This window comes from Porites lutea, chromosome 10 (genome assembly GCF_958299795.1).
Source record: "Porites lutea chromosome 10, jaPorLute2.1, whole genome shotgun sequence".
Taxonomy (NCBI): domain Eukaryota; kingdom Metazoa; phylum Cnidaria; class Anthozoa; order Scleractinia; family Poritidae; genus Porites; species Porites lutea.
The window spans coordinates 27,409,983-27,431,899 of NC_133210.1; the positions used below are offsets into that span (position 1 = coordinate 27,409,983).

Sequence of the window (21,917 nt, forward strand, 5' to 3'; positions counted from 1 at the left end):
CAAGCAGTCAATCCTTTTCTTCAGATTTAGTGAGGGCGGTGCACGCGTGCGCAAGCGTGCGTCGAGTGGGGAAGCCACGGCACCCGAGAAACGAGGGCGGCAGCCCAAAGAGAAAAAGAGACACTGCTCATAGTCTACGGACGATCTTACATTATCAAGTTCGAGGTTCCCTTTCTCGTCCTGCCACAAAATAAATCATGAAACGACATTCAAGAGCACAAAATTTCCAAATTAAATTTCAAGACAAGGGTAGAGGCCTAATTATCTCTCTTTTTAAAACACTTTTCCACGAAGGCTTTCCCTTCCAACTCAGAATCAGAAAACGACACCTCGCATTTAATTTTTAATGTTAAGTAAAAAAAAAAAGGCAGAAACTCATCACCGCCATCTAACAAACGGAGACGCCGTTTACCAGCCTCTCGCAAGTAGAAACCTAATTAACCAATTCTATTTTCAGCGAGGATCTTTCTTAAACGCTGTTTAATGTTGTAGGAAGGCTTTACCTCAACAGTGGACAATCGCTCTAACTCAGGCAAGACTTGGGACTCGGAGGTCTGGTTTTCCATCTCCTATGACGTGAAAAAACGAAAGGTTCATCATCTTTGTACTGCCTTTCAAGGGCATGCAATGTCACTATATTTTGGAATTATTTTAAAACCCTAAACACACATTTCCCTGCTAGCAGAGGCCTCCTTTCCTCCCGTCCGCCGAATACCAGGGAAAAAAGACCTCTGTAGGAAACCCGCCCGCTGAATACCAGGGAAAAGAGACCTTCGCTAGCAGGGAACTCGCCCGCTAAATACCAAGGTTAAGAGACCTTTGCTGGCAGGAAAAACACACATTGGAAGGAGAGAAAACCCTAAAATATTGCTTCAGTTCTATTTAAAATGACTTTACGCCAGTACTACTAATAATAAGTGTCTGTGTCTTTGGTTTTCGATTCCGGCCAGGATAGAAACGGATTGCAACTTGGAAAAAACTAAGCCATCTTTTTCAGGTTTAACTCTTGTGTGCCGTCACGTGATTGAACATTACATGAATCGACATTTTTTGTTTTGTGATTTCCGCCTGCCATTGTTAGACATTTTAGACGTTACTCCGGTTTAGCAAAGTATAACAGTCATTGCCTCAGTTATTCGCTAGTTTTTTTTACTTTAGTCTTGGCCTATGTAAGTTCATTCCTATTTTACCCTATGTAAAAGTTTCCTAAAGCTCGCTGGTAAGGTTGCCCTATCTCATATGTCATATGTCCAAAAACTGATCAAAATTTCTTTTCCCTTTGACAGAATAGGGCCATTTATACGAGGAAAAATAAGACGCGAACTGTACCATTTATACGAGCATGTCTTATCTAATAAGACGCGTCTTATTTTAGACGAAATGTGCCGTTTATACGGAAAGTTCGCGTCTTATTTAAGACGCGTCTTATTTTTCCTCGTATAAATGGCCTTAGTGTCTTTTAGAGTTCCAAGCCTCGGAAAGGAACCAAGCCTTTTGGTAAAGCCTCGTTTCCAAACGTTTTGTATGGCGGCAGAAGAGAGATGATGCCGCAGAGAATGATAAAATTAAAACATAGGAGAAACAAGGCAGGAAGGCACAAAAACAGGTTGCTTTAGTCTCAGACACAGAAAGAAAGTATATAGAACGTCCTACACATTGGTCGAGCGTTGCCTTACAAGGACTTCACAAATCTCATTTGAGTATCATTTGTTCACCTCGTACGTAAACGACGATAAATTAATCCCAAAAGCGCTTTCTAAGTTTCCCGATTCCTCTCCCATTACTTTCACGACTGGAAAATTGGAGAAAGACAGAGCTGTTTCGCTTCCCAAGGGGTACTCCGGGTAATTCTCGGTGGGGGTGTGCCGCCTAGTTCTCCAAATAGGCAGAAATTATGTCAGAATTACAGTCAACCGGCCCTTTATAGCGGACACTGTAGGGACCTCAAATTAGTGTCCTCATTAGCGAGAGTCCGTAATAGCGGGAGTTTATTCAAGTCAAACTTCTGCAATTTGTTTTTTGCTGGGGAATTTAGCTGCTGTCTGTATTATTGGGGTGTTCGCAAGGCGAGAGTTCACTATACCTAAATGGCTTACATAAGAAAGAAAGTACCCCTCCCACCAAGGTTTCGCTTAAGATCCCTTGCCCTTACAAGTATACCATACAGAACTTACTTTTTTGTAAGCCATCACACATTTTTCTACAGTGGCATTAGAGGTCCGTTCTCAGGAATTAGGTAAGAAAAAAATCCTCCGGGCACCCAAGGTAACATTTTTCATGAATTTGAAGGAACGCAATCGAGAGTTTGAAGTTTCAGAAACACATAATACCAGATCGGACAGAGCGGTTGAAATCGAGCCTAGAACTACACTTTACAAATTACCTGCTATACGGGGCTTTTAACAACCTACTTGGCCCGGGAAGCGGGGAAATTAGCGGTGTTTTAACACCAAACCAATGTTAAATTCCCTGCTAAGTCCCGGGGGTCGGGGGGCCGGAGTTTCAAATGATCTGATGCATAAACTTAAACAAATGGAGCTGGTGACTAACCTGTTCCTGTTCAATCTCTTTTTTAGATGATGAATAAGCTCATTAATTTAACTGTAACCCGCATATAAGAACCTGCTTGATCTCGTTTGGCCAACCCGGTTCTTATATTGTTGGGTAATAAAGAAGCAAATTTCTACCAGCAGGTTATTAAGCCACTAGGTTCTTACACGCGGGTTTTTACTGTATTTTAATACAGTAAAATAATAATAATAATAATAATAATAATAAATACTGAGTTAATTTTTAAAAAAATTAACTCAGTATCACCAACTCGGAAATCCTCCGTAATGGAGACTTATAAATGAAGGCTCCTGAGCGTATTGATTATCTTTGACGGACAGAAAAATAGAACTGTTCACACAAATACTGAAAGTCTTACTAATATTTATAAATAAACTTTCACAAAAATAGGTGAGTGATGACTAACCTGCTCCTGTTCATGCGCTGATTCAGGTGATGAATCAGGAAAGAGGTGAGGGTACTCGCTCTTCCAGTAGTTCTCTGATGGCCATTCATGCTCAGGTTCGGGGTTCCCTTTATAATCCTTCAACAAAATACAAAACAATACTTAAAACTACCCATCTCCCTTTAATAAAGTGTGGACGTGTAAACATTTGAAAACCTTCATTTTAAGTACAATGCGATTACACTGACCAACGAAAGACAATTGTTAATATGACAACAACTTTGACAAGATGTACTAAGTTCAAAACAAGCCTCGCGTGCCGAAACCAAAGATCAACAGTGGAAACTTGGCCTATATAATAAAAGGCAGTTTCTGACTGCATGTGGCTTCTGTTTTAGTTTTGTAGAATTTATTGCAATAAAAACGGAATGAAAATTGTAGGGAACGATAGAAATTCAGATTGTTTATACACAAATACACTATCTTTGCTCTAGAAGGTATATATTTAAAAAACATCAACAACAAAACAAATAAGCATAAAAAACAAAAACGAAAAAACAAAAGAGAAAGACAGAAGGAAAAAAGAAAGGGTACTGAGCAGGATTCGAACCCGGCACCTTGTAAAAAATTATACGAGAACAAGGTTAATGTTTCAAAAACAACTGACAAACTATTTTTAAGCGTCTTTACAGTTATTTGCTGAGAGAAATGTTTCCTAGCGAAGATTATGACTTCTGTTGCGTGATGATAAGGGATGTGGGGGAGGACCCGCTCTCTCCGGCGTTGCGTGACATAGTGAAAGAGAGGGGCCGGGCCAGGGGCCCGTTTCTCGAAAGTCCCGATAATTTACGGTAAACTGTCTCCGTTTACATTAAAGACCGAGGTTTCAATAGTTTTGCATCTAACACGATAAAACTGTCAGTTAATGAAACAAAATGGAGCAGTTTGCTAGCCAGGACCCGCGCTCTTATTCTTTATATTTCGATTTGAATATTTGATTTCGGGCCCGTAAAGTTGCCGGGACTTTCGAGAAACGGGCCCCAGAAGTGCACTAGACACACGGTGGTTACGCCTTCTTTGTGTGGTATGTTGGTGTAGAGGCGAAGCGCTGAAGGTCAAAAAACGTCCTTTACGACTAAGTTCAAGAAACGAGTGTCGCCAATTTTTAAACCAAGTTTAGGGAGGAAGAAGATTTACCCCCCTGTACCTCTCCCCTCTCGGCGGGATTGGAAAGAGAAACATTATCTTTATCAAGGCGCACGTACAAGAAATTCGCATTCAAAATAGTACAATCAAAATCAAAATTAGCAAATCCTTTTTCTTTTCTTTTGAAAATACATTCTGCCTTACAAAATTCGCAGATCACAGTGTATTTTTTTACAGGCGGGAATTTGTTACGTAATAAAACGAAAGGCGGGAAAACGTCATCACGTGAAAAATCATCCGAGGTAGATTTAACAAATCAGCTGCCGCCACGTCACTATGCTTTGAATGACATCGTTTGTTGTTTTTGAAGTTTGTTCAGTTCGCTCTTCAACGGCAAACTGTTCTGGATGAACTCAAAATTTAATAAGAAAACATCAAGGAAATGTTACATAAGACAGGGATTCATCTCTTTTTACTCAGGAATATGCTAAGGAGTTGTTCGAAGCTCAAGGAAACATCATTTATAAGGATATTTCACGAAAGCCCAAAGCTCCGCAGGATTTGATTTGTATGGCGAGTGTTCTTGGAAAATTGAAAACAAGCTCATGCTATTTTACGCGATGAAAATCATGCAATGGACACTTATGCTATACAGTGGAGAACAGCGAAGTGCTTACCTGTAAGGAAAATTTGTTTGGTGTTGCTTTGAACCGTTGTCTCGAAGATACAATTTTTTTGTGCGGGTTGTTATTTCAAAAACCAACGCTTCACCGAACTGCAAGGACCAGTATTTACCAAAGAAACGCTCAAGAACTAACAAAAGAACAGCTATAAAAAAGACTTGTTTGTTTTCTGGACTTTCAAAAGGACTTTACTTGACTTAAACTGTTTTTATAGGAGCCTTGGATGATAAATGTGAAACTGTGAGTTCAATGTGTTTACTCTTTGCTCATTTGTTTGAATTGTACATGAACTGAACATCTTTCATTTGCTTTTATGATTGTTGTTTGTTACTTTATGAAAAGGTATGAATTAAAATTGATTCAGAAATTAATACTGTGGAAATTATGTGCTTTTGTTTTGCTAAAAGTTCTTGTTTTTACCCAATAATATCATCTTATGGCTGCTTGAAGATACGAAATTTCTCCTTTTGTGTTCAACTCCATGTTTTAATATCAGCTAAAGTTACTTGTTCTTAACGTTCTCAGTTAAAACATTTTATGGAGTTAGTTTAATCAGTTGAAAGAAATGAATTTGAAATGATACTTTGAATCTGCTAAAGTTTGCGATTTGATTTCAAAAGCAAATCTCGTGTTTTGTCGAGTATAAAAATGACAAAGAAAGGAAAATGGCCAAAGGCAAGAGCTGAGTAGAAATAAACTGTAAACAAAGAATAAAGAAACAAATTGCGATAAAATTGGAAAACTTACGTGGTAGGATGAGTCCAGATAAGTGATGTGTCCGTGCTGCTGTACAGCTGATGTGAGATTCATCACCTGCTGTGGAGTCATCTTCACTCCCCAAAGCCTCAGTTCCTCCAGGTGAGGAGCGCAGCTGAGATGTTTTATCAAGCTGTCGACTCCTGCACCCAGAAGAGGATTGAATGACATGTTGAGGAACTTTAAGTTTGGAAGATCTTGTTTGAATACTCTGCTGATGAATTCCACAGCAGGTGATGATGTTACATTGATACGCCAGAGTACTAATGTCTCCAGTTTGTGTGTTGTTGGGATGCTCCTCAGTAGAGACTCTGTTACCTCAGCATCAAACACTTCACCGGGTTCACCCTCAACCTCTATCCAGTGTGGAGCGGTGATAAACGGCATCATCTCAATCATCAGTTCCACTTCTGACCTGTTCACAAACATAGCTTCAATCCACCAAACCCTGGAGAGACCATGACGCTTTGAACAACAACTGCTGCTGCTCTCTTCACTTGACTCATCACCATTCATGTTTTTCTTCTTTGTTGTCTCTTCTAAACTAACTAACGTCTTTACCATTTCATATGGAAGAGGTTTTACAATTTGAGTAAAATAAAGGTGAGTGTTGTTTTCTTCTTTCATTAAAAAAAACTCGTCTACTCTACGCCATGGAAATACATTCAAAAATTCTGATGCTTTCTGTTCTCCTGTTCTACTACCTATAACAGCGTTTAATTGCTGTGTTAAATTAATTAAATTTTTATAACTTTGCTCTGTATACGGGCCGCTATAAGAGAAAAATATGTACAAAAGTGAAGCGGTAGTTTTAACAAAATTTTCCTTTGCTACAATATTCAGCTGGTCAGGATTTATTAAAAAAACACCTCCTAGATTAGAAAGAAAAGTGGGGAAAAGTTCTGATCTCGTGTCTGCTGAGCAGTAGAAGAATAACTGTGTACATAGAGTAAGAACATTTTTTTGTTTATTAGACAAATCTTCGACTGACGGTGCTTGGTTGTCGAAGCTGTACTCTCCGTCTTCCTTCGCCGCCATTTCCAACAGATGAATCAAGATCTCGCGCGCGGCTTCTTCTGACATTTCAGCAGCAAATTTTAAAACTTCATTCAACTTGAAGAACTTTTCAATTGAGTCGACTTTGAAAAGGGAATTGTTTTCACTTTCTTGAGATAACAGTTCTTCTTTTAGAAATAAAGAAGCCAAAAACTCCTGCATGGATTTGTGAATGAAGTGAACGTCTTTGCAGGGGTTAAGAGCGGACATGTTTAGCAGCTGAAACAACCCGGCCTCGATCAGTTTCTCAGTCAAAACGGGATCCGGCAGTTTACTGAGAGGAAAGTAAAGTAAATCGTGTAGAAGTGCGTCAAAGGCTAGTTCTCCTACTTTACAGAGTTCTTCTCTGTGGTTGTCAACTTTTTCCGCCGGCTTTTTTTGTTTTTCAGACATATGATTAAACATGGTCTGTAGAAACTGAAAGTATACCATCACCCGTGATGAAGGTAGTCCTTCACGATCCTTTTCTTTCCAAACCAACAACAACATTAAAAGCAAAATAGGTATTTTTGCTATGTCCTTTAGGTCTTGTTGCTCTAAATATCGAAAAAATTCCTTCACATCTTGATCTTTCAAGAATCTACGGGCGAAGTCTTCTTGTCGCTTACGGTCAAAACCGTCGATCTCGAATTGAGCATCGCTGGAACTTTTCAATCCCTCTCCTTTCATGTCTCTAGATGTTATAATAACACAACAATCCCTCAACCGCTTTTTCTCCCAGATTTCAAGAACAGGTGATTGGCTTGCTGTGCTGTGTACGTATTCATCGTAGCCGTCCAAAATAAGCACCACGTTTTCTTGGTGGCGACGAACGTAATCGTACAGGTTCTCAATGGAAATTGGGCCATCACTCGCAAGAAGATTAGCAGCGCTCAGAATGGCCGGGACATCGTTGAGGTTACAAACATCGCGTAATTTGACCAAAAGTACGAGATGAAATCTTCCTGTTGTTCCTTTAAATCTGTGCTGGGACCAGTCGAATGTAGCTTTCTGCGTAAAAACGGTCTTGCCGATACCTGGTCGTCCGTGAACCAAAATGCGCTTGGGCGTATGATTAGGTCTTCGATGGTCAAAAATGTCGGTGTACCGTTTAAGTTTCTTCTGTGTTACTCCGCTGGGCTTCTTCTCATCCATAAGCCAAGACAACTGGGTGTAAATTTCATCGATATGAACGGCAGAGCTTTGGTCCCACGGAACGATTTTGATTTTGCTGTTGGTTTCATAAATTGATCGCAGCTGTTTCTGGCACTCCTCGAGGCAGAGAGAATCTGTGAAAGAAAATTTTACGTTCCTTTTTTTAAAGAATTGTTCGGTAATAACTTGATATCTTAATAGGCGAGGAAAGTTAAAGGGAGGTAGTTGACGCACAAAATATAGGCCCTCATTTATATAAACTGATCAGATCACCAAATATAAATAAAACTTCCATATTTAAAAACAAATTATCCTCAACTCATGATACACCAACAGAAATGTAAGTAAGAGTTCATATAGAATATAGTGTAGGAATATAACTACAACGGTCAAACGGAGGAGGAATGCTCTTTATTAATTGAAGTTATTAATTGATTTATCTATGCTATTTTCTTGTTTTCCATCACCTTACACACTGACTTTAATTGGATGGGGAGCTAACTAGAAAATCTAACAGTTTATTTAGCTTCCCCAGCTCGCACTTATTATTTCTCTTATATCATAACGTTATAACGTAGCACAAATTTCAGTTATAAAAAAGTTAAAAATGTAATTTTACCGTGAGCTAAATAAAGAATCATTAATTATGGGCAGCCTTGGCCGAGTAACATTTATATGTAAAATAATGTATTTGAAGACTACATCAGTAAAGCAAGTGTAAAGGGGCGTTACCCCAAAAAGAGAGGTTCAGGGAGGAGACACCAATAGAGGGCTACCTCTCCAAAGCTGTTAGTGACGTTTGTGGTTGAGCACTAAAAATAATTCTTATTTTGTATAACTGGCCTCGAGGATTAACGCAGGTTAAAAATACCTTCGCAAAATTCTAACAGAAAAATTGAACGAGAAAAAGAATTTGTAGCCTGAATTTCATCCGATTACCTCGAGTTGGGAGGAGAAAACGACTCAAAGCAATTGGAATCATACTTGTTCTTTGCTACTTATTTCTGAAATAAATATAAACAACTGCGACAATAAAGTTCATTTTGTATTGCAATATAACAAACGATAAAAGTCATTTTCATATTAAAGTAAGTGTGTTTAATCTACTGTACGTCCGGTACCATTTCTGCTTTATTGGATATAATAGTACCTGGTAACTCCTCCTTAGTGGCCGTAGAGCTAGAGGGCTGTTTCCTTGCTGACAGGTCTGTGAGTTAAACAAAACAGAATAAAAATTGAAGTGAGACATTTAAAACAACAGTTATTCAAAAGTATTTGGGAAAAATGTTTATCAATCTGTCAGTTTTCTTACCACTCACATTTTAGGTTCTGAGTCTGAATAAAAAAGTTTCAATGACAAAACGCATTGAGCAGCTTGTCTTGGGACTGAAAGCTTACATCTTAGCTTTTACTTAATTGTGGGTGATACTGACATTTTAATTCACTAAAGGATGCCTGGTTGCAGTGTGCACAGTTTCAGACAATAAATGTATCTTTTAAACTTGGTTATGCAAGATTTCTCCTGCACATTGAGTTGACTCTGAAAGGCATCTAGTAAGCAGTTGTAGTTCAAAAACATTTTCAAAAGAGGAAATAAGCTCCTCAAATATTTACTGGACCTATCAAAACCATAGCTATCAACCAATCAGAGGGTAGAGTTCTAGGATGATCTAAAACCAGAAAATAAAGCCTGAATGCAGAGAGCTTACTGGTTAGGGTTCAGGGCTGTCACTATGGTTTCAAGTTGCTGAGCAGGGGAAAAGAACATCCTGGAAATTCTTTTGGTCCGATTTTCCTTTAATTCCTGTGAAAGTAACCAGGGGTAGCCTGTGGGAATCTATTCCTCTCCGCTCTTAGTGACAGCCCTGTTAAGTTGGTTACTAGTATTCTCAGCGTGTGGGGGAAGGGAGGAGGAGATACTACCCTATTAAAAAACTGTGGTGCTAGTCAAATAAAAAATTCAAAAGTATCCCTAAAAGGTACAAAAATCTTGCTTTGTAGACATGGAAGAAATTCATTTCAAGGGGGGAGTCTGGTTAAAAGCATGATTTTTCATTGATTTACACTCATTTTCTTAAATATCTAGCCAAGAAATCGTTCAATTCAAAAATGACTCAATTAAGTTGCAGTCATTAATTATTTAAGAATTTTTGGACGATTTTTTGAATGTTTTTAATGTATAAAAATTAGGGGGGGGGGGGAGATGTTTAAAATTGTGAAAAAATGGGAAAATACTGGAATTGGGGGTTGTTAAAAATTAAAATATGAAGTAAATAATATTGGTAGACAATTACCAGATAGTCCACCACCACAACAAGGTGCCTCTGATCCCATTGGCGGACTAACTGGTTTATGTGTATACCTATTCTACCCTCATATATTTCCTTCCCAAATCAACATTATTTCCCCCAAATTTTAACCAGTCTCCCCTCTTAAGCTCTATAAGAGGTACCAAAAGGAGGAGGAGATAGTTCCCTTTAAAAATAGCAGAACTGCTTTACAAATAATAAAAAATTAAAGATAATAGGGGTGCTTGTGAAAAAAAAAAATAAAAATAATAATAATAATAATAATAATAAAAACAAAAAGCGTCCCTAGAGGGTACAGAATCTTGCTTTGCGGGCATGTTGGAAATTCACTTTAACCCCTGGAAGGTACCAAAAGGAGATACCCCCCTCTATAAAATTAAAATTAACAAAAAACAAAACAAAACAAAAAACAGGGTTTTGTAAAAAAAAATCCAAAAGTATCCCTTGAAAGTAACAGAATCTAACTTTGTGGCAGGGAAGAAATTCATTTTAATGCCGAAGAGGCACCAAAAATCACTTGAGTAACAAAATAATTCCCACTCAACCTTACAGGCTCCTAACAGATACCACTTATGCTCTAATTAAACAAAGGTCATTTTAGACTTCAGGTCTCTCAGTATGCACTTGCAGAGTACCAACCCACAAATCTTACTGCCTAAAATAGTATGGTAAGCAGCTGATCAATTTTATCAGAAAACATCTCCCTCGTGTCCACCTGACCAATTTCTTTGTAACCTTTTTCTCATAATTTTCTTTTACCTATTTTACAGTTTCCAACAGTTGTGAGTTGACCAAAAAAATGTTGAACTCCATCCTTTTTCTATTATAAGAGATTAATTAACAAGGTTTGAAAGTGAGTATTTTTAATCAACCTCAGTACTTAACCAAAAACACTGACCTTCTGTAAACAGGTAAGGATTTAATTATCACATGGTTTAATAAAGGAGCATGACACCTACCTTCATAATGAGGCCATTGTTCAAACACAAATGGATCCTTCAACATGGTGGACACAAGAGAAGCTGCCATTATGCATGCATGACTCTCCCAAGAATTTTCTGCCGGGTTGTTACCATCGGCAAAGTGAGAAATACCTTTTACAATCACCCATTCAATCTTAAGATCATGTGCTGCAGCGAAAATCCCTGGAAAAAAACAACAAATAATTAATAATTCAAGATGAAAAAAGGTCCACGAGTGAGCATCACAGCCAGGGTTGAATAATGAAGATGTGACAACGTAAACAACATTATTTACTGTGCAAATGGGTAGGCAGAAAATGGAAACAGTGATTTTAAAAGGCACATATAAATCAGCATATTTAAATAACAAAAAACAAGACAAACAAATAAAAAACCAGCTCACACATAAGGATGTTAATAGAATTTAACTATCCTTTTGTATTTTATCCAAAGGAAAACACTACTTAAACTACTGTCCTGCAATCAATTTTTTATGCATAATTTAGTATAGAAAATACAGCAAGTTACACAAACATAAACATCATTGTCCAAACATAGAATAGATCTTAAAAGATCAGATTGAAAACAGGATCACAAAGGATCATAACCAGCACCCATTTACACTGCACCTGGGTGGAGAGGGACAAAGTGAATCAAAGTTTCTTGCCCAAGGAAACAGCACAAAGTGCGGCAAAGCCTTAACCTGGACTCTCTAGATCTAAAGTTTGAGATGTACACCATGGGCCACCACTCCTCTCGTAAGAAAATGTAACAAGAGAAGAATGATGTCATTTAACAGGGAATAAATATCTTACCTTCCCCACCAAATGCAAATGCAGTAGCTTGAGTAACATGAGACATGTTTTGCTGTTTAGCACTGACTGGGTTTATGCCACTTAAAATATCCCCATCACAGCAGACCTGAACTTTACGATCTTCTGGACGTTTTAAAGGAGGAATCCAGCCATGATCTGCATGCCTGACAAGGTGTAAGATACCTCTTCCCACCGGGGTTTTTAATGATTCAGTTGTAAGCTTAGAAGATACCACAACATCACCTAGCTGTAACTTGGTGACTTCTGGGTTCAACCCACCACAGCAGCCAACATAGAAAACAGCTTTGGGTCTCAGTTCCACCACAGCATTCTTAACAGTGATCAGTGAGCCATGTGGAGCAGAAGAGCCATCAGAACATGTCATCAAAGCAACTTTTAGAGGCACATCTCCGCTTTTGCCCATGTTCCCAAAGTACACATATCCAAGGTTCACGTGGTAGCTTTTAAAGGAATTTCTTAAGTATGTATAACAGGCTAGGAACTCACAGTCCTTTACTGTCAACAAAAGAATGTCAATTGGAAAACAGACTTCATTCCAAGGTTTAAATGTGTTAGAAAGATCACTTTTCTTGGGAAGTTCTAGGGTGAGTGTAGGTGGAACATCTGCCATATTCTTATGAGCACTATTTCCTTTTCCTATTAAGCTCTTGGTGCTGTGCCATGATGTCTTGATTAACAATTTCCCTAAAAAGTCAAAAAGTAAGATCGCAAATTAAATGTTAGATAATAGAAAGAGAAGATTATTATCAACCTCCCACTAACTTGAAGTAAATTTTGTTTCCCTTCAGATCATTTCTATACAATTTTACCCTCAAAAACTCTGACTACATTTTAACCACATGAGAATTTTAAAAAAAAACGCAGTGACAGCTGCAGTCAAAAACATTGAATTTCTCTTAGAACAATCGTGTTTTCTTTTAGCTTATTTATTTTTTTGTTGGTTCAATTCAAATACAATGTTTAGCACTGCATTGATCAATCAAGCTTTTTGTTGCTGTATTTAAAATTCATTTTTCAAAATATCACTCTTGATATCTCTTGCTGACCTTGAAGTGAAGTGCACCTTATAATTAATTTCCAGAGTATTTAATTTGAGCCATATACTTTTCGTAAGTATTTAATTTCATGATTTTTAGCTGGGATTTATAGGGATTTTAAGATTTAGTGAGTATCAAAATTTGTGATTTTCCCCAGTAAGGTACATGACATTTGCATTTCTGCCCTATCTCATTATCTTACTTTTGGTTATTTGCTTCAAACTCCTGATAACTCAAACTGTTTTTCATTTCCTTTGAATTATGAGGTTCGAGTTATCAGGAGTCGACTGTATGACAGGTGCAAATTTAATAACTACCCTCTTAAAGTATGACCTTTGCCAATTTAGGCTCAAGGACAATTTCTCAATTCATACAGCCAAAATAAAATTCAGAGAAAAACCCAATGTAGCAAGCACTCTTGCATATTGAGGAACTTTTTCTCTCTGTGCTACAGTCGCAGTAACAATATTTTTTTTAGTCATCATAGATCACTTTGAAGTGGGTGGAACATAATTCACATACGTTGTGCCGTTCGCGATAGCCAAATTAGGTCATAAATGTCTTGAACCAGCACAGCCACACTAAAAAAATCATGAACCTTTCAACAGCTGCATCACAGTACTCAGCATTTGAATCATGAAGATATTTAAATGTTATGCTTCTAAACACCTTTTGCGATAATAAAAGATGACAAAACTGTGAAGAACGAAAATGGCAGTCTCAATAAAGTGCCCTTGTTTGACCTTTAGTGCAGCAATGTCATGTTTAGATGCCAAAATCTCATTGGTTCCTAAGCATAAACTCATAGTACCTTCAACCTTATTGGCCCCTGCAACACACATCCAAACAGACAAAGCCACAATGATACATATGCTTAGACCACTGACATATGAGCTATTTTTTCGAAATAGCTGAAAAACTAATGTTTACCCAACTATTCAAATTTATTGCAAAATTCAATATTCTCCATGATCAGCAAATTTTATATGGTTTTTGCAGCAAAACACGGTTCTTCTCAACATGCAATACTCGACATTGTGAATGCCATACTCTGTAATGCACTGGTCAAAAACATATAAACTACTTAACATTGGCGCGACAGTTTGCTTTAACAGCTGTCAAACTTCAAATGTCTGGCACCCTTCTATTAGAACATTTTTACCAGCGCGTTCCATTTATATTTCATTTTTCTCAACTGTCAGGCATATTTGTCACTCAGAAACAGCACACTTGCCTCTAGAAATTATTCTTAATGCCTATAAAAATACTTGCAAAGAATATTTTGTTGAGCGAAAACAAATCAAGTCAACAACAGCTGCCTACTCCAAACTTCGGATGTTTGGTGGCAAAACATGTCATGTTTGCACCCAATTAGAACATGTTTTTTCCTTGCGTGTACATGCTTAGATGCAACTGACGGTAACTGAGAATAAGTTACAAGATACTTGCATTTCTTCCCCATCCCATTACCTAACTTCTGGTTATTTGCTTTGAACTCCCAATTAAACTCGAACTGTTTTTGATTTTCCTTGAATGTTTGAGTTATGGGGATCTAGCAGGAGTACTAGAGTTTGGTGCCATCAGCCCTATTTTTTTTAAACTCAACTGGTGTTAGCAGCATTCTGTGAACATGTAGCTGTAAAATTAGTTTATTCTCCTACGTGAAGGGGACTCAGACTGTAGAGAATTAAATACCATTATAGATTGGTATAATTGTAAGAGAATACCTTTGTTAGTTGAAATGAAATTCAATCAGTCCTTCACTCCAAGTCTTGGTTAACCATGCAAATCAACTGAAATAAATGGCAAAAAGTAATTGTTACATGTATATAAATGTATGGGGTTGTATGGAAGTCTTACCCAAATGAACTCGTCAAGACACTGGGTAGAGGATCGCTGATGTATTAAAATGACGGACGTCCGTCATGGAGGGTAACTTAGAGTTAGAGAAGAATGTGCTTATTAAAAAAGGTCAGCTAAAAACTTCAGTAGAATTCTTATGCCTATGTCCTCAAACTTTCGACCGGACCTATCAGTGTAACTAACAACTTCAGATGAGACAAAAAAAGCCACTTAAAACTTTCGAGACAACCAAAGTTCCCCTAAGACATCCAAACAAACAAATAGTTTTTTGGGCAGCTCCAAATGAACCAAGAAGGGTACTAAAGTATAGAGAAAACCATTTGATACACTTCTGACATATTTAGAAACATTTGGTCATTGGGTGCCCCTGTCAAGAGCACTAAAAAGCTATAGAATTAATGCACCTATCAATGTAAAGCCAGCAGGGGAGCGGAGGAGGGGGGGGGAACCAGGCTATGATTTGATTGTCTTTGTTGGTCCCGGTGTAAAGCATTAGAATTATTTTGTTCTCCCGGTGGGGGGGGGGGAAATTTGAATCTTTCTTCGACAGACATGCACTAGGATCAACTACATGTAAACGTTTTAAGATATTGCGCTATCAAAGTAAATGGAAGCTCTGCTTTACCAATGGAAAACTCCATCAGGTTGAAAACCTTCAGAGAGGTTTGATTTTGCCTTTAACCCGAAGGAGATAAAAACATAAATTATGACTTGGATTTCGTGATCATGTTTGTAGATAATGCGAAGGCAAGTGCCTTAGGTAAGAAATCAAGACTTTTAAAAATAAATTTTATTTGGTGCCATTCACAAAAGAACCTAGCATCACATTCTTATATCTTATCCATGGGACAGGGCCATTAGTTGATATTCTATAATTTAGATTGAGCTCAGTATAAAGTTTTGAAATGACCACAATGCTGTATGAAAATAAAATGTTTTGATACTGTTGTCGCCTTTCAATAAAAGATGTCAGTTAGTGCTTTTAATAGACACCAGAAGAGAGGTAAAACTTAAGGAGGGGGACATGTGGGTTTACAGTATTGCAGTATATGGCTTTTTTTCACGTAGTATTTCAGTAATTTTAATTTTAACGTGCATTTTGGTCATCATTTTGGCTGACGGTATTCAGTGAAATAAGATTGTTCACGGTACTATGGTACCGTTTATTTTTGCTTTCCTTTCGATATAATGCAAAAAAAAAGAGGGCATGCATCATTGACTGTGTGGTAATTTTTTATGAAGAGGGCGAAGGAGGCGAACATTATTGCCACAAGAATAAGTTTAGATGTCGGGTTTCGAGAATTTAAAAACACCTTGTTAAGTTAAAAGAGAAAATTTGGTAAGTTTGCCTCTTACTGGCGCAGCGTGTGAGATGGTCAAGATAGTTGACCCGAGAGACTGACATGCTAGACTAGACTCACTTATCAAAACTTGCACTAGACGTTCATGGAAAGGGTTTGGTTGGTTTGTTATTTGTTTTTGTTTTCGCGCTTTCAAGAGTTATTGTTATTGGAGTTAATTAGCTGTTGGGTCGACCTTCCAAAAGGTTGAACGAATGCAGTTTACTTTTCAGTGAAAATTTGTGAAAAATTTGCGAACTAAATATTACAAAAACCATGGACATCTGGTGCATAAATGCCTGAGATAATTAAACGAGCAGGGTTGTCACTAAGATTTCAAGTTGCCGGGTATTTGTTGTTAGTAGCCGGGTAAGTCGTAAGCAGTCATGGAGTCCCTCCCCCACCCTCCCCCAAGAAGTTTTTGAAGTGCAACTTCTACCGTTTTCCAAAAGGCATTACTGCCCCAAAAAAGCAATCTTCATCAAGAGTACAGCTATCATTAGCAGTTTTATGATGATCACGTCTTTGTTAAAGAAAACTACAACATTCTGAGACACTAAAATAATAACCTAGCTTTTACTTTACATAAAGGCTCGTTGGAGGGTTTTTTTAGTGGCCGCCAAATGGGAATATACATGTAAGCACCAGGCCTGAAAAAAATGACAGGTTGGCACCGGTCACGTTACCTGCGCAGTCTTATCTTCACACAGACAAGGCGCATGCTGGCCAGTGAAGTGTTAAATCACAATGATACTTTACAAATGTTAAAAATGTGGAAAGGACAATCAATTCTTATACGGTGCAAATGAATTAGCATGCCCTGTAAAATCAATTGCAAATCCTCATTTAGTTATACGTAAGAACGAAACAACTTACGGAAAACAAAAGTAAAACTAATATTACAAAATTAATGAATATTATTATTATTAATCCACGGAGAAGCGGATGATGAACGTACGACAAAGTATCATAATTGGCAATTATAAACGATGCTGAGATGTCAAAACAAGACTCAAGGAGAAGAATGCAAAAGTAATGCTAATGCTTAACTTCCCTTTTATATATCACTTCTTGAAAGTAGAACTGACAGGATGTGATCATGACCTGCGGACAATGATCGAACAGTTCCTGTTGACCATGCATTATTTTATATACTCGATACCTAAAGCTAAATGTAGACCTGGTCACTTAGATGTCAATATGTTAAACATGGCAATCAGTCATAGTCTTCATCTTCAAAGCCTTCATCATAATCCTCATTATAATCAACATCAGCATCAGGCAGATTTAACGCTCGAATGAAGCCTCAACTTGTGATGTCAACAGAAATCTACTCAGGTCTTTCATTGTGAATGAAGAGTGCAGATTCCTTTGCCACTTCTTCGACATGTTCAACACAAAGCTGACACAACGGTTGAAACTAGGGACTTTTAGCATCGACAAAGGTAATGGCAGTGAAAACGTCACTTTTAAAATGAATTGGCGTTTTTTCCAACTTTGTCGTGTTTATTTCAATTAGCTGAAAATAACTTATGTAGGCCAATTTCCTTGGAGTTGATTTCTTTGGGACGGCACTCAAGTTTAGAAAGAGAAAGAAAAGTTTGTCGTCGCTTGTTTTACGTCCTCCATAAAACGTGAAACTAAGCATTTTCAAGTTGTAGTCGTGCAGTAACAGCAAAGAAATGTACAAAAAAGCGTGATGCATGTGCAAACTAGTTGTTTTGCTCAATAAACCTACTGCATTTTTCACGTTCTCGTTACCATCGCCGTCGCTAAAACTCCCTACTGACATTTCATGAACGGAGGGTTTTCGCACGTGTGTACTAGTACCAAATCTAAGTCAGATGTCTTTTCCCAACATTTCTTATTTTTTGCATGTGAGTATTTCAAAATTACTTAAACCTGCTCAGATGAAACTTGCATTTAGTTTGATGGTTATTCTTTGTGTGTTTCAAAGGTGTGCTCTTTTGGTTTAATTTAACGACCAAAGTAGCCGGGAGCCATGCTCTGAGTAGCCAGGGAAAATCCCCGGCCCCCGGCCCTTAGTGACAACCCTGAAAGAGCTAGATGGAAGCAACCATAGGTATGGGCAACCGATTATAAATGTGATTAAAATTTGCGGTATCGGTATTTAGACAATTTTCAATGCGGTATTTTGATATTTCACATTTTTTCTTACGGTATTGCAGTATTGGGTAGCCCCAAATGTCCCCCTCCTTATGTCAAAACTTTTATGTGCAGCCCAGGGCAGGGAAGTTTCTGTGCACTTGACTGGAATGATCTGCCTGTGGGCAGGGAATTTGACGGCAAATTTTGGAAAAATGTCAATCCCCACTCCATGCCCAGCCTCACTATCCCCCTCCCCCTCACGCAGGCTTTACATTGATAAGTCCATTAGTTAAAAGAGAAATGTGGTCTCTTTTCAACTTCCTCAGGGGTGGGGACATTTGGCCACAAATGGGAATGTTTGTCTCGGGGAGTGGGGAATTTGAATTTGAATTTTGACTGATACATATAGGTGGTTTTCATGCAATCTCGGGAGACACAAATAACAATGGTGAAATGAACAAATGCTGGTGGACAAACAAAGCGAGCTAATGAGCGATCTTTTGTTTACCGTCCCCCAGCACGGCGGCGATGACGTAACGTGAAAACCACCTTTAAAGTCTGTATTAACTAGTTTTTTAATTCACATTAATTGTAGAAAGAAAGAGAATATCGGCTACTTAAGAAGACTTCTCTTAGACTGGACATTTATAGATTCACAGTAACCAAGAACAGCTGCGTTCACTGAGGTCAAGAAGCTTACCTAACGTTGATTCAGTGTAGACTATTGTTCAGTTATGAACAAGCTTCAAAAACCTGGAATAAACAATAACCACATTAATCAACCTTTCTAGATGAAGCATTACCTTTTACCATTACTTTTTGAATGCAATTAAGCTAAGCAACTGAAAAAAAGCAAACTGACCTCGCAATTCATTGCTACAAGTAGAAGCTGCCAGAAAAATTGTCACATGTACTTTTCACTCTTAGGTCCCAGTATTTCGCTCGGTCAATCTGCAAAAAAAACTGGAATGTCGATTTGGGAAAACTGAAGTGAGGAAAGTGGATCGAATTATCGGGAGAAAAAGTAGGTTTGCACTATTTCTATGGTATCAATAAAAGTAGTATCAAAGTTATAACTTGTTATCTAAATATTATATGACTGAATATTTGAGCCTTTCGTAAAAATTAGCTCTACTGGTGGAAGATTTTATGGATCATGTTTGTATTGAAAAACACTGAATGCGTCATGTTGATTCTTTAGATGATTCTCTTCTCTTAAGCTGCTCATACAATGGGTAAGTTAACCTTTCCGATCAAAAATTTACAGCTGAAGGTGAAATGTTGATAAGTACAAACCTCTTGACTTTCCAGGAGCAAATGTCTAATGTAAAGAAAAAAGGGGACAGAAGAACTGATAAGTAAAGATAAGTAAGGTCTTGAGGGGGTAGTGTCATATGTGAGCTGAATTCTATGAGGAAAATGCTGTTTATAATTTTTTCCTATTCAGAGATCGCCCAAATTCGCAACGAGGAATTATATAAATAGTCTTTCCTGAGTTCCTCGGGATATAGTTCTAACTCAGTTCATGAACAATCTAAGTAGTTTAAAATCTTAAACAAACCTGTTGATGATCTCCGATGTAGCTAAACGGCTTCGACAAGCTCCGACATCACAGTGGCTGAATAAAAATGCAACCTACTTTAATTCACACTCAGTCCCTGTCGAAAAACAGAAAGAGATTGACCATGATTGAAAGATAATCAGCAGAACTTTGTGTTTGTGTAAACGGAGTCATGCAGTGTTTAGAGACATTTGTAAAAACGGACTAATCAACCAAGAATGACTGAGTCCAGAATTTTCAAAGTAAGTAATTCACCGAATTAAGTAACGCATAAGTGAACATCACTTATCGATCTTCATGTTGTCACATTGCTGTATTTTATTTGCAACACAATTGATCAAAGACTATTGATATCTGTTTTTATTCAAAGAAGTGGCAGCTTTGTTGATTTTCGATGATTTGCGTTCAGAAGGAAACAGACGTCTGTTTAAGACTGAGAACATCATAAACTTATCGAAAGACTTGGACGTTGACGACGGTCATCGATCTTCAGCTGCTAATTTTATTAAGTGTATGTAAATATACTGATCAACGTTTCACAGAAAAATTCCTTTGCAAGTTGAAGTTAATGAGTTCGAGAAGAAGCATCCTAGAAAGGTTCATGCAGTGTTGACCCAATATAACAGAATCAGTTTTGTGTTAGAAGCTCGCAAGTTTGTTAACACCTTCCGTTTCTTTATCATTAATGTCATTTACTTCTAAAGCATACACTGCAGATACTATCTAGTGACAAAACAAGTAGTCACAAATAGAGAAGTAATTCCGTGGCGTTCATTCTCTGCCTATTCATTACTGCCTTGAACTTTAAAGTTTCTAAACTAACAATTTAGACATTCGAATTTCAGAAAGTCTGCTTACCGACGTTATTGGGCGATCCAAATGTATGGCTAAACATAAATGAGGAATGTGTACATCAAGAACCAGCGATAATACTAAGGTACTCGATTTCTCCTTCTTTGGTTTAAGACAAATTAAGACCTGGAAAACCGAACAGTTAGGCTGGCATCGGAGACGTTGAAGCTCTTTCCCATCTGCCTCGGAAGTGAGACATATGTACAAGATGATGCACTTTAGTGAAATATTTAGTGGGAGCTGGTTTGAGGTGCGGTGTTTTATGCATTAATTAAATATATTTACATTGAATGACGTCAACGTCTGAGCTGGAATCACGCGATGTTTTGGAAAGAAACAACGGATCATTATCGAAAGCTATTCAACTGTGCACACAACGTTATGTAATATTATGCTAAGGAAAGATGTATTGATGCATGGCCAGTGGGGGTGGTTGCAGTGTATCATTATAGCAATAAAAAATTGACCGTAATACCTCAAGTTCTCTCAAACACCGAGAGCAATAAGAAATGTAATACCACACGGTACACTTGTTTTGTTTTTTGATAATGGCAAATGTCATACAGCGTTTTAAAATCCTATATAAAACATAACACAAACCTGTTCATGAAGTGTGGTTAAGATTTGAAGAAAATGAAGTGAATGACAAGAGCGGAGGGGGGGGGGGAGGGGGGTGGTACTCTCTTGGGTATATGCAGCTCCAACAGGGTATGTCAGATGTTTTTAGCCTTTTAGGCTTTTGTGAAATTGCGAAAAGATTTTTTAAAAATGGTTTGCTCAAAAATTAGACATGCAGGGGCGGATCCAGGGGGAGGGTGCAGGGGGTGCGCACCCCCCCCTGGGATGACCTGCGGCCGCTTTCTAATTAACACTGTGCAGTCGCTTGACAGACATACAAAATCTGCTCTATGGTTTGATATGTATTCTCAGCAGTTCACATTACGTTATTTCCTAGTCAAAAGCCCTCTTCTTCGTATTCGGTTTTAAAATTTTTTACGTCATCGGTCAGTTAGTGGTGCACCCCCTCCTAAGAAAAATCCTGGATCCGCCCCTGACATGTATGGTTAGCAACCGCAACATTTCTCTTCTATTCGACATCTTGGGCAGAAGTTGACTGTGATTAATTTGAAGCTCCTTTGCAAAGTGGTAACAAATCAATCAGCTACTGGAAAGCTAAGAAAATGCATCAAGGTACCCGTGCTGTAACTGTATGGTAAGAAACAGGGCATTAAATTTTGAGTCAGGTCTGAAATGTAGTGGAAAAAATCTCATAATTAGGGTGAAAACCGTTTTCTCGGTTACAAATAAAACATATTT

The 21,917-nt window shown here is 37.9% G+C and overlaps 1 protein-coding gene across 1 annotated transcript in view; it reads right to left on the bottom strand.

Annotated features, from left to right (window-relative positions):
• Positions 1-20,846, bottom strand: part of LOC140949901 (uncharacterized) — a 22,735-nt gene extending 1,889 nt beyond the window's left edge. Inside the window, exons 1-12 of the mRNA XM_073399050.1 lie at positions 20,607-20,846; positions 19,749-19,845; positions 19,484-19,508; positions 19,050-19,138; positions 18,888-18,940; positions 14,603-14,668; positions 11,818-12,522; positions 11,000-11,185; positions 8,882-8,938; positions 5,533-7,865; positions 2,978-3,094; positions 504-569 (exon numbers count right to left, since the gene is read on the bottom strand). Of these exons, the coding sequence (XP_073255151.1) occupies positions 504-569; positions 2,978-3,094; positions 5,533-7,865; positions 8,882-8,938; positions 11,000-11,185; positions 11,818-12,448 (3,390 nt within the window). The 5' untranslated portion in view covers positions 12,449-12,522; positions 14,603-14,668; positions 18,888-18,940; ... (2 more) ...; positions 19,749-19,845; positions 20,607-20,846. The remainder of the gene's footprint in view (positions 1-503; positions 570-2,977; positions 3,095-5,532; positions 7,866-8,881; positions 8,939-10,999; positions 11,186-11,817; positions 12,523-14,602; positions 14,669-18,887; positions 18,941-19,049; positions 19,139-19,483; positions 19,509-19,748; positions 19,846-20,606) is intronic.
• Positions 20,847-21,917: the final 1,071 nt, after the last annotated feature.